Source organism: Chrysochloris asiatica, unplaced genomic scaffold (assembly GCF_000296735.1).
Source record: "Chrysochloris asiatica unplaced genomic scaffold, ChrAsi1.0 scaffold00002, whole genome shotgun sequence".
Lineage (NCBI taxonomy): Eukaryota > Metazoa > Chordata > Mammalia > Afrosoricida > Chrysochloridae > Chrysochloris > Chrysochloris asiatica.
Genome location: NW_006408520.1, coordinates 57,285,502 through 57,298,560, shown reverse-complemented (window position 1 = coordinate 57,298,560; position 13,059 = coordinate 57,285,502). Strand labels below are relative to the sequence as shown.

General features: G+C 36.6%; 1 protein-coding gene across 2 annotated transcripts in view; it reads right to left on the bottom strand.

Moving 5' to 3' along the window:
- Window positions 1–8,106: 8,106 nt before the first annotated feature.
- LOC102819913 (neuronal growth regulator 1-like) overlaps window positions 8,107–13,059 on the bottom strand; it is a 1,419,333-nt gene continuing 1,414,380 nt past the window's right edge. The window contains exon 8 of one of the 2 annotated variants that reach the window (XM_006831037.1): window positions 8,107–9,513. In XM_006831037.1, coding sequence (XP_006831100.1) covers window positions 9,389–9,513 — 125 coding nt within the window. In that variant the 3' untranslated portion in view covers window positions 8,107–9,388. The remainder of the gene's footprint in view (window positions 9,514–13,059) is intronic. The other variant, XM_006831038.1, reaches the window with a different exon arrangement.

The window sequence follows — 13,059 nt, the reverse complement described above, 5'->3', positions numbered from 1 at the left end:
GGAGCGGCTGGTAGTTTCGAACCGCTGACCTTAAGGTTCACAGCCCGATTCGTAACCACTACGCTACCAGAGCTTCTTATATAATGTCTTATATAATGTCTATATAGGGACAGATATTTATTGGTTTTGTTCTCTACTTTTCCAAGTAAGGTCAATAGATACAGAATCAAATTGGATGTCTTTTGCATAGAACATTTGGATAAAATCAGCCACGTAGTAGAAGTGTAGTCATCAAATGACTTAACATTTCAGACACTGATTTTTATTGTATGTTGTTTTTATTTGTTATTAAGTGCCACCACGTGGATTCTGACTCATAGCAACGCAGTATAGGGTTTCTGAGGCTTTGAATCTTTGTGATAGCAGAAATCCTCATCTCTCTCTCATGGAGCAGCTAGTGGGCTTGAATCACAGGTATTGTGGTTCTCAGTACAGTGCTTATCATCTGGAGACACCACACTCACTTTTTATCATATACTAGGGTGAGTTAAAAATTATCCACACTCTGGCTGTTAATCAGTTTTAGAAAGACAAATGCATCATTTTTTTAGCATAGTCTGCTTAGTTTTCAAAACACTTTGTCCATCTGTCAGCAAACTTTTGCATTCCCTTATTTAAAAATGTTTAGGAGCTCTGGTAGTGTAGTGGTTACGAATCGGGCTGTGAACCTTAAGGTCAGCGGTTCGAAACTACCAGCCGCTCCACGGGAGAAAGATGAGGCTTTCTACTCCCTTAAGGATTTACACCCTCGGAAACCCTGTACAGGGTCGCTATGGGTCGGAACCGACTCTACGGCACTTAACAACAACAATAACAGGCTGAGCTTCATGCCACAAATGCACCACTGTCTGCAGTTCTTTATCAGAGCTGAATCTTCATCCTCAAAGGTTGCTTTCAGGGGACCAAACAGGTAAAAGTTGTATGAAATACAATCAGAACTATAGGGATGATGCTTTCACATCTCAAAATGAAGTTTTTAGCAGTGGCAACAGTGTTGGCAGAGGTGTGAAGATGTGCATCATCAGGCAAGAAAATGCCCTTGAATAGCAGTCTTTCTTTTTTTTTTTTTAAAGCTTTATTGTGCATTGAGTGGTAGTTTACATGGGAGAATATCAGTTTTGCAATTGTCCTACTGTATTTAATAATGTGATGATTAAAATCCCCTCCATGCCTCACCATTCAACAGTATTTGCTTCTCTTCCCTGTTTTATTTATTTATTTATTTTTGATGTACACAAAAACATGCATGAATATATAATCATTTAAACAACCATAGGGCACTTTCTGCAAACCTGCCTCTTGGCTGCCAGCGCACAGCCTTTCTCTTTCCATGAATGTAGAGTCCTCAGCTCTTATCTCTCCATGCCATTATATTTGCCTTCAAGTCTTGTGTGACTGCTTCTCTGGATAGGGTTCTTCATTATGCTCATGGTCGTCTCTCTTGATGTTCCTAGGGTCCTCTGTTTCTGGAATGTAAGATGAACTACTCTCCCTTTTATGTTACAAAACTTCTACCTTTATAGTTGTGACAATCACAATAGTCATGATAACAAATTACTCATTATTGAATCATGAGAATCTTATCCCCATCTCCTTTCACTAGACCTGTCTAGGCAAGATGAATACTATTCCATGGGGATTCTACCTTCCTCTGCACCTTGAAAATAAACTCCCTCTTGAAAACTTGTAAACCAGTCACTTCATGTCTTTATAGCCCCCCTATTTTAGGTTTTTGTTGTTGTTTAGTGCCATCGAGTCGGTTCTGACCCATAGCAATGTCTAAATTGCCAATCCCTATCAACCTTGTGTACAGAGGGGATGTGTTAGATCCTTGATATGAAGACTCCTTCCCTCTCAGTTGGTATTTTGAGCTACTACATCCATAAGTATAGGTCAAATTCATCTAATTGTAGCAATTTATACTTATTTCCTTCATCAAATTTCTTTATCTTCCTCTAGTCGAGTTCTGATTATCAAGCCATCGTAGTTAGGTCGAATGGGTACTATCTGCAACTTTGGGCATTCTTGTGCATCTCGCCTCACTTCATATATGCTGGATGCTTCACTCTCAGCTCTAGCTCTCTGTGGCTAGGTCCTTGTCCATTGGATTAGGATTCCTCAGGTCTCACTGTACTTTGGACCAACTAGTCCTTCCTCTTCTCTCTCTTATCTCCAGGTCAGTGGGAGTCTATGGAACATGGTCAAACTCAGCCCATATCTACACTGCTGCCTTTCACCCTCTTCCACTCAGCAGTAGACCAACATGGTCACCAGCAAGCTTACATGCCTGCTTGTGTGTTCCCTTTGAGTTTGAATAGCAGTCTTTTGCATTTAATCTGATGTTTAGGCTTCAGCTCTTTAGTGAGCATCTCACTGTAATGAGCACTGTTGATTATTGAACTTTTGACCTGATAGTGTTCCAATACTGACCCTTGAGAACCCCAGAAATTTGAAAGCATCACTTTTCCTCCTGATTTGACTTTTGAACTTTTTTTGGTTGGCAATTGAGGCTGTTTCTGAAGTTCTTTACTCTTTTGTTTACTTTGTTTACTCTCAGGCTTACAGTGATGAAACTGTCTCATCACCAGCAATGATTTTTCTTTTTTTTTTTTTTAAAGAAGCTTTTACCTTCCTTCGCATATTAGCCAAATTTTGTTTGCAGATGTCCAAGTGCTTCTCTGTTTATGTTCTTATGTGAGTTGATTCCATACCCATCTCGCACAAATTTTTCAAAACCCAAGTCTGTCATAGATTATTTCATATGCAGAGCCATGACTAATTTGCAAATGGTTTGGCACATAAGCCACTGCCACGCATCTATTAGACAGAATCATTTCATGTAACATGCTCAACATTGTCACCAACTGTGGATATGGATGGCTGTTTTACTATAATCAGAGTGCATATAACTTTTTACCCACCCTCATGTATGTAGCAATAATATATTTTTTGACTTCAGTATTATAAAGTGTTGCAAAGGTCAAAATAACAATGCTTGCTTAAGTGTCATTGAAAATGTTAAAGCAGAGGTGGTTGTGGCCCTGTACTTGCACTTCTGGAGTAGCTATAATTCCTGTCCATCTCCACGGTGGAACATACTATTCAGATTAAAGCTCTTGGGAGAGTTACTCTAGACTAAAGCCAAATATGGGTTGTGATTTTAGGGAAAGGAATGCAAACTGTTCCTCCTTTATCTGCAGGAAGACTGAAATTAAATACTTGCCAACTTTTTCTCTTCCCACTGAGATATCAATTCCTAATTATTTTCAGTAAACTTGGAATTATTAGGGAAAAATGCATGTGAATATGAAGTCATACATTTCTTGGGACTTACAGGCAGGATCCAATGGCTCAAGAGTGTAGATCAAATTCTATTATCTTGAAGGAATTATTGTTAGAAATGTTCTTCTTAAATTGTTTTACTCATGTGTCTGTCTGCTAGGCAATTATTTTCTGAAGCCCTGGATATGGTTTTGAAGTATCTGAATTGTAACTTATTACAAGGGTGAGTCAAAAATTATCCACACTCTGGTTATATTAAAATGCCTATCCATGGATGATGACAACATCAGGCATGCATGTGATATGATGTCCAGTAGAAGAGTGACAGTAGATTATGTAGAAAATTATTTGCAAATCAGCAATGACTCTGATTATGAAATAATCTATGACAGACTTGGGTTTCTGAAAGCTTGTATGACATGGGTACAGAAACAACTCACAGAAAAGCATAAATAGAAGTGTTTGAGCATCTGCAAACAAAATTTGGACCAATACTCAAAGGAAGGTAAAATATTCTTTAAAAAAATCAATACTGGTAATAAGACATGGATTCATCACTATGAGGCTGAGAGTAAATGGCAGAATATGGAATTGAGACATACTCAATCACCAACCAAGAAAAGTTCAAAAGTCAACTATCAGCTGGAAAATTGATGCTTACAGTTTTCTGGAAACACTATCAGGAAAAAGGTCCAACAATCAACAGTGCTCTTTACAGTGAGATGCTCACTGAAGAGTTGAAGCCTAAATTTAGAATTAAATGCAAAGGACTTCTAGCCAAGGGCATTGCCATGTTGCATGACAATGCATGTTTTCACATCTCTAGCCACACTGTTGACACTCTGCAAAAACTGTCTTGAAGTGGAAGTGTTAAAGCATCCTCCCTATTGTTTTGATCTTGTTTCATTGAACTTTCACCTGTATGATCCTCTGAAGCAGTCCTCTAGGGAATAAGATTCAGCTCTGATGAAGAAGTGAAGACAGTGGTGCATTGTGGCTTGCAGCTCAGCCTAAAACATTTTTTAATAAGGAAATATGAAAGCTTGTTAACAGATGGATAAAGTGTATTAAAAAGCAAGGAAATTATGTTGAAAATGAAGTATTTGTCTTTTCTAAAAGTTGATTAAAATAAATTCTACAGCCAGAAGTGCTGATAATTTTTGAATCGTCCTCATATATGCAGAGAAAAGCAGTTCTGTTTCCCATGCTATCTTTCAGTGTTTGAGATCTGATGATTCTGTTTCCATAACAATATTGCATCTAGGACAGAATTTGTAAAAAGGGAAATATTGTAATAAGACAATGGGTGGTTAGACATTTATTAGTGTGTTTTCATTTTTATATGTGGTCTTTCAGAATAGCAAAGATATCATATTTTAGAGTAGTTTATGAAGTCAAATGTACATCTTTTTCATAGTTTTTTTTTTTGGGGGGGTGCTTAGTTTTATTCACTACATTTTTCCCTTTTTTTTTTTTACTATCAGAGGGCCCTGATTTGAACAAGAGGGGTTTAATCATTCATACTTACAGTGGTTCTACTACTATATCACAGTATTCACAAACTATGGACTCCCATCCAAATCACCTGTTTTATTTAGAAAGCAAGATATATTTAAGGCAATATATTTGAGCACCTTAAATTGGAAATATATACTCATTTGTTTTATATCCAGCTATCTTAGTAAATTGAGTCGGTTCCGACTTGATGGCACCTGACAACAACCACAACATCTTAGTAAATTATGCTATCTACCTGGCTTTCATACATGTTTTTATTTTCTGTTGCTTATACTGTAAAACCATCTGGATTTTATCATTAGTTTCTGTCAATTTTGCTATTTCTCAATAAGTAAAACTTCTAAATAATAGATAAAATCTCTCTGGAAAATTCTTTTTTGGCTAGGTGCAGTTCAGAATGTCAAGTCTTTTGGGAACTTACAATACAGAGAAAGTTTGCAATGTGGAACCCTTTGGAACTATACCATCTAAAATGTTTGCCTTATATATCTTTGGAGTATAAGCAAGTTGTGAATGTGGTGCCATGATTGTGACATAAAATGAAGGGAAGAATTGCAAAAATAAGTTTAAATTATTACTTGATTCATTTTTTATCATAAACTAATAGTGTTTTAAAATAAGTCAAATACATTTTTTAATTGATAAACTGATTTTATATTCACCTATTGGAAACAGTACAACATATCTTACATCAGGTTATGAAATATGGATGTTTTACTAAAAGACAGGAAGATCTTTTTTTCCTTTTCTCCAGTCTTTAAAGTAAATACATATTCAAAGGATCTTAAGGCATACCATTTATTCATATTCATATCTATTGAAATACTGTACATCCACATACTTCAATAAATAGTTAAAAACCTGACCTCTTTTTAAATCATTTCTGGATTTCAAAAAAACAATTTTTATTCAAAAGATTAAATAGGTAACTTTTAGCTGTGTCACAAAGCTAAACACAATGGATAAATTAACAATTACTTAGTAAATTTGATCAATATAGAAGGTTGGCTTTGATAATTCAGTTCTCAGAGTTTTGTAACTCCACACATAGGGGTATTTATATATATATATGTATATATATATATATATATCCTGAATTATCTGGATAATGTTCTCAGTTCTCCAGTCTGCTTTCTAGCTATAGCTTAAATGTTCTGATGAAATTTAATATTTCAATTTTGTTATAATCCCCCAAAAGTGGCTTTAAGTTTGAAATTCTCTCTCTCAAATATTTTAGAGTCACAAGAAATACCCCCAAACCCTTACAATTTTGGCAGTACTTTTCATAATATAATTACTGCATAATAAGAACTTTATGGTGTAACATGATATATGTTTCCAATGGGATCATTGGAAAACATAAATACACCACTGTCATCTAAACCAAGAATATAAATGAATGTTAACTGTCCTAATATTTCAATCTTCCCTTTAATCATCCCTTTCTCCCTTTAACACCTTTCCTACCTTCTATCTTTACCTTCTTTTCTTCTCTCTCTCTTTTGTCCTCTCAACTGCTCTCTACTTTTCTTTCTTCTTTGAAAAAAAAAAAATCCAGGGGCAATAAAAGAGTCCCACAAATAGAATTTGTAGAACATATAATGCTGAAATGAATGGCTAGAAAAAAGTAGTTATACATCAAAAGATAAATCAATTTTATAAAACTGCTATTCTGAAATTGCAACAATCTTGTACAGTCAGGACTGATAAAATGGAATAATCAGACATTTCATATGTCCATAAATGTAAAATCATCTACTTGAACATTATATGCAATACATTCACACAGGAAAGCAAATACTGTAGCCTTATTTGAACAATAATGAACTCATAAATAGTCATGATTTCACTCTGTCCAGAGCTCTAAGGACTAGGAATGCTGCTTTGATACAGAAAAAAAACATAGTGAATACCTCCTCTATTTAAAAATGGCACTCAAGAAAGTCTCTTCTAACATAAAGTCAAATACATATAGCTACTGAGCTATGACTGTACTTCTGTCACATTCTATGGAAAAAACACCAGACTCCACAAATTCGGAATCATGACAACACTTTGAACTAATTATTTGGTTCATCCATAGTTATACCTCGATTTACCTCACATTTACCCTACAAACCTTACAAAGAGGAGGCATTTTTAACTCTAGGAAAGCAGTCACTGTATAATGTGCATTCTTGATCTGTTCTTTTTCTTTCTCCCAAACAATGGTACTGATGTTTAACCCTTTTGTGGTAGCACCACTATTTCTAGTAAGTAGGTTATTATGGAGTGTGCCACTTTAAAGCTGCAATACAAAAAATAAATTTTGTATTTTTATCAACCAATTCCACAAATGATATTTAAAAAGCAAATCAGTAATAATCAAAGTGAAAATGCCATTTTTAATATATCAGTCAGAATGATTTAATAAATTATTACAGTTAGTAAATTTAATAGCACTCTGCCATATTATTGCCATTTTGTGAAAAAATGTTTATTTATGCCCTTTTATTTAAGAATCATTTTTCTAATTAAAATAGATTTATGTTGTACTTTGGGATTAAATTTTAATGGAAAAATATCACACTTTTCAAGCTATCTCTTTCAGGGCAAAATACTAGGTGTTATAAGTATGTACAAGCTCTGTGAAATTTCTTGCATTTAATTTTACTATTAGGGTTAAGTTATATTATTGTTTTTGTTATGACTTTGTAAAATGGGACTGTTTTTACTCATTAAGAGTAATTGACAATTTTGGCAAATGTTAAATGGCTTTCCAGGCAATGGTCTTTTTTTGTTGTGTGCCACTGAGTCAACTCGGACTGAAAGAAGTCGTACATGAAGGGCAGAACTTCCCCATAGGGTTTCCTGGGCTATAATCTTTACAGGAGCAGACCACCAGATCTTTTCTCTCATGGAGCAGCTTGTGGATTAGAACCACCAGCTTTTCATGCAGCAGCCAAGTGCTTAACTGTTGAGCCACCAGGGCCCTTTAATAATTAGTGAAACCATTGAACTATTTCCATAGTGTAGTATAGTACTTCGTAGAATATCAGCACGTGTCTTCAAAAATGTAATTTTCATTATTTATAATAGAAATAATTTATATATATATCTTGTAGGAAGAAAAACAATCTTGTTTTGTTTTTGTTGTTTTGCTTTCTTTGAGCTGAAATGGCCATGTGTTGCTGTTGTCGTGTGCTGTCAAGTCAGCTCTGTTTCAATGACACTCTGTAGGGTTTCCACGAGCAGCGAGTGGGTTTGAACTGCCGACCTTGCCATTACCAGTCCAGTGCTTATCCCACAGTGCCATACCAGGGCTTGATAGAGAAAACATTTATTGCAGAATTATTTATTTCAGGGATTAATGTGGTGCATAACAACATTAAATATTTGTTGAAATATAATTTGGAACATGTTTTTTTACACAACAAATATTTCAGACTACTAGCTGAGTGATGTTTTCAACTAGAACATATGCAAAATCTTCCTGTCCACAGGAGCACTGAGTCTGTCATACCAACTTATCTACCATAGAACTAAACATATTCTGAGTGCTTACCAACTCCTGTGATATTAAGTGATAGGACTTTGTGTCTTTTCTGGCAAGCCATCTTAAAGATTTGAGCTTGGAATAGTGAAAGTGCTATATTGTTAGGAAATCCCTTTTATGGTCTGTGCTGTCATTTTAAAGGGAATTGTTTCCCAAAGTGGATCTAACATCAAGCTACAACTAAAGAAATCATATGGGAAATTTACCTGTGCTATGTAAAATTGTTTTTCATCACAAAATCTGAGTTATTGTGGATCAAAATTCTCAAACAACACTGGAAATGAGGGAAGAGATTTTTTACATTCCAATAGCTCCTTGACTCTTTAGAGATAGGATATAGTTTAAGTCTATCATTGTGGTACATCTTTGCTTTCAAATTTTAGCATTTAGCAAACATTTTATACTCATTGGAGATGAAGAGAAAAATATTCTTTTATGAAGGCACACCCATGCTGAACTTACAGGAAAGAAAAGCAGAGCTGCACAGCCAGTTATTTTACAAGGCTCATTCCTGAAACCTGAATATCATGCGAGCAGAAAAATCTAGATATGTGTCATATTTTGAAGAAATGATCTGAAGGCAATATTATTTGCTTTTTTTTAAATAAAAAAAAAAATGCATGTTTTTCAATGTGGATTGACTCTTACTGAAACAGGGAACTGAATGCATGTATTGCAGCCTTAAAGAATCACATAGTCACTGCAATATTCGTTTTGTAAACTACAGCCTGCAACGTAGCAGACCATGACTGAATGCTTTTGAAAAGTTGTAGATTACAAACATGAAATCACAATTAATATCCTCTAAAAGTAATTTCAGAGCTTTCACGTCTTAAAAAAGGACAATGTGTACTGCTTCACAAGGTAATGTAGCTAATCAAAAAAAGAGTAGAATTAAAGTATTTACATAATGAGCAATTCTACAGAAGGCGATCATCCCCATGTAAGCACTGCTGATTATATCCCACGCTGCTTTTAACAAACTGTACCAGATTGGATCCAGCCATCAGCACTTTCAGAGAATCCTTAAAAGCCTTTTCTGGGTCTTTAAATTTATTGTAGAATGGCGTTCTTCAGGTAGAATATGCTGGTGAAAGAGGACAGTGTCAACACAAGGTACCAGCAGGAGAAAAGAACATCAGCGCTCCCGGTAATTCCATACTGGGCTGTACTTGGAGCTGGGGAAAAAAAAAGAGAGAGAAAAAAGATTAAATCAAAACCTAATTTGTGTCTTTTAGCATCTTGACAATAATCAAAAGGCAGTTGGGTATATTGGAAAGATCATTGGCTCTAGAATCAGACAGACTTAGGTTCACATCTGTTTTTGCTGTGTGACAATGTGTGGCTTGGTTGGCTAATCTCCCTGAAGTTCAGTTTTCTCAAGGGCAAAATGGAAATAATATCACCCACCTGGCAGGGCTGTGGTGAGAGTTGGAGATGAGGACCATGCATCATATTGCACTGGGCGAGACACATGCTATAAAACACCCCAAACCTAATGATATAGAATCAATTTGGAGGTATAGTGATCCTGTATAGGGTTTCAGAGGCTATAAATCTTTTAGGAAGCAGAAAGCCTCATCTTTTTCCTATGGATCAGCTGGTGGGTTTGAACTACTAACCTCATGGTTTACAATTTAGTGCTTATCCAACAGGACCACCAGGACTACTTAGACATATCGTCGGTTGTTGTTGTTGTTGTTGTTGTTAAGTGCTGTTGTTAAATGTTGTTAAGTGAGTCGGTTCTGACTCAGTGACCCTGTATAGGATTTCCAAGGAGCAGCTGGTGAGTTTAAACTGATGACCCTTCAGTTCAAATCGATCTTGTGGTCCAATGCTTATCCCACAGTGCCACACCAGTACTCCCTAGACATATGGTAAGGATTCAGTAAACAACAGTGGACATTATTATTCCTTTTGCATGCATTGGAGTTCTGGTATGGCCCTGTAAGTTAAGAACTGGACAGTAAACCACAATATTGGTGGTTCAAACACACCAGCTGCTCCTCAGAAATCCCATACAGGGTTGCGATGAATTGAAACCAACTTGACAGCATTTATCAACAGCAAAAAATGTGTGGGGCTGTAAGATAAGCATTAGACTGCTAACAGCAGGGTCAGTGATTTAAACCCACCAGCTGCTCCTCAAAATCCCTATACTCTGGGTTTTTGCTCTGAATTGGAACACATTCCACAGCACTTAGCAATAACAATGAAATCTTAGGAACAGTAGAGTTGCATATGTAAACTACAGTGACTAAGCAAATTGTGTATTTATTTAAGCCTGCCTGGACCAGAAAGAAGTGATTAAACAGAATTTTACCAAAGGAACCAACAACATATTCAAGGGCATGAGAAAAGGAGAAAGCAAGGCACACAATTTTGGATCTTAAGATAAAAGAGTCTTGCTGGACTATGTTTAAGCCGCATAGGGAAGGAATTGAAATGGAGTGCCAGCCATGTAGAATGGCCTTGATAGTAATGGAAAAAAAAAAAAAAAAAGTTTCACTTTCTTTATTGAAGGTGATTTTGAAGCATTTGGATAAGTGAAATATGATAACATTTATGCATTAGAAAGTAGACAGTTTTATACATGGTGGTGGTTTGCTGTGGAGTAGGTTCTGATTTTGACTGACCCATAGCGACGCTGCATAGGGTTTCTGAGGCTGTAAATCTTTACAGGAGCAGAAAGCCTCATCTTTCCCCTGAAGAATAGCTGGTAGTTTCAAACTGCTGATCTTGAGGTTAGCAGCCAGACTCAATTTGCATATCAGTAATTGATGGTCTGTTCCATTTGAAGTAGGTACCAAATACTGTAATATTGCTGAGAATACAACTGTTCGTAAAATAAATACAGTCTTTTTGTTACTTAATTCTGTATGATCCCATATGCAGTCTTTTGCATCATCTACCTTCAATGTGATATTTTCCCCAAAGGTGCCTTTCTCTTCTTCCACCTATCCTTCTATAGCCTTAAATAAGAACAAAATATATCAATAACATACACATGATAAATTAAATTAAAATTAAACAGCATACATTTTTGCTGTTGTTTACTGATAGTTCGAATTGCTGTGCTTTTTAGTTTGTGTGGGTGTTCTACTTCTATTAGTCCTAAAATAAGCCAGGAGCTGCCTGTCACATTACTAGGCTCCAACATTATGAGCTGCATAATCTGCAAAAGCAATACTAACAATCAGTAGACCAGAAACACAAGGATAAAGTTAGTTAAAGAAATGTTCAGACACCATATTGAACATCTCTTATGTACTTAGGACTAAACTAAGCCTCACACAAGGAAAGATAAATAAAACCCAACCCCTTCTTCTAGGAAGGTTTCATTCCTAGTTGAGGATACAAATAAATAGGAATATATGCCTTAGGACATATGCAGTATAAAGATAAGCATTCTATATACAAACATTGGAGGGCTTCAAGGATTCATGGGTTAAGTTTTGTGTAGAAGGCTGAATGTGAAGCATAAGAAAGTAGGCAATCCAGGAAACAAACATAAATACAATTATTAGTTATAACAAATATAATCATAGGCACTTATCAATGCATTTGTGTGTTTTTAAAAAATGGCTGCAAAGTAGTCCATTATTAGTTTTGCCATAATTATTCAACCTTATTCCCACCGACTGACATTTATTATGTGTTTGTGTATGTGTTAGCCCAAAACCATCAGTAATTAACAATTGTCCATCAGTAATTAACAATTGTCTATTGAGTAATAGAAGTCCCGGAGTGGCGCTGTGGGTTAATGTGCCAGGCTGCAAAGCCATTTGAACTGCAAGGTTGGTGGTTCAAGCTCACCAGCTGCTCCTCAGAAACCCTATACAGGGTCGCTATGGGTCAGAATCGACTCGACGGCACTTGACAACAACAACAATTGAGTAATAAGGTCTTTGACTCAACAGGTAGAGTCAAAAACACAAGTTGGTTTCTGAACACACAAGAAACTCTCATTACTCCATGCAACTTACATATGCTGTATCTTTAAAGCTAGGTGGTTCTTTTTATTCCCTCTTCCATCTTTCAAAGTCCTACTCATTCTTAAAGATCTAAAATACCACTTCTTCCCTGAGACCCTCCCTAGGTTTTCTAATAAAAATCACTGATCTTCTGCTTGTACCTGATTTCATAGATAGAATCTTTTACAGTCAACCCTATCTATATCTTTGGTCTCCCCTGGATGATAAGCACCTTGAAGGTATGGAGCTTCCTCCCAACCCTGTATGCAACATCTTACATGAGAGGTCTTCAATGTCTGGTTGTTGAATTGCATGTGGGAAAACACTCCTAATTGTCTAATTCAAAACCCTGCTTTGGATAAGATACACTAATTCAACAATTTTTTTTCCTATGATTTCTTGTCCTTAAAACAGAATGTGTGGGAGAGAGAAAGGGTGACCCAGCAGAGAGAGGCCCAAGGGTGGGAGGTGGAGGTGGTGAGTGGCCATCATCCAGTGGGAACTGCCCTAAAAACCCAAGTCGCACTTTCCCTTAATTTCCCGCACCCTTTACTGACTCCCAGGGCGCCTGGAATGGTGGGCTGGGGTGGGGTGGGGTGGTGTCTCCAAGAGGTCCCGGGAGCCCCAGGCTGCCAGTTGGGCTTGGGCGGGCTGCATGGCCCGCAGCCGCCCAGCCAGCCTCCTTCTTCTCCTGCCTGGAACTGGGGTGGTGGTGGCAGTGGAAAAAGGGAGCCTCGCTCGGGGTAGGAG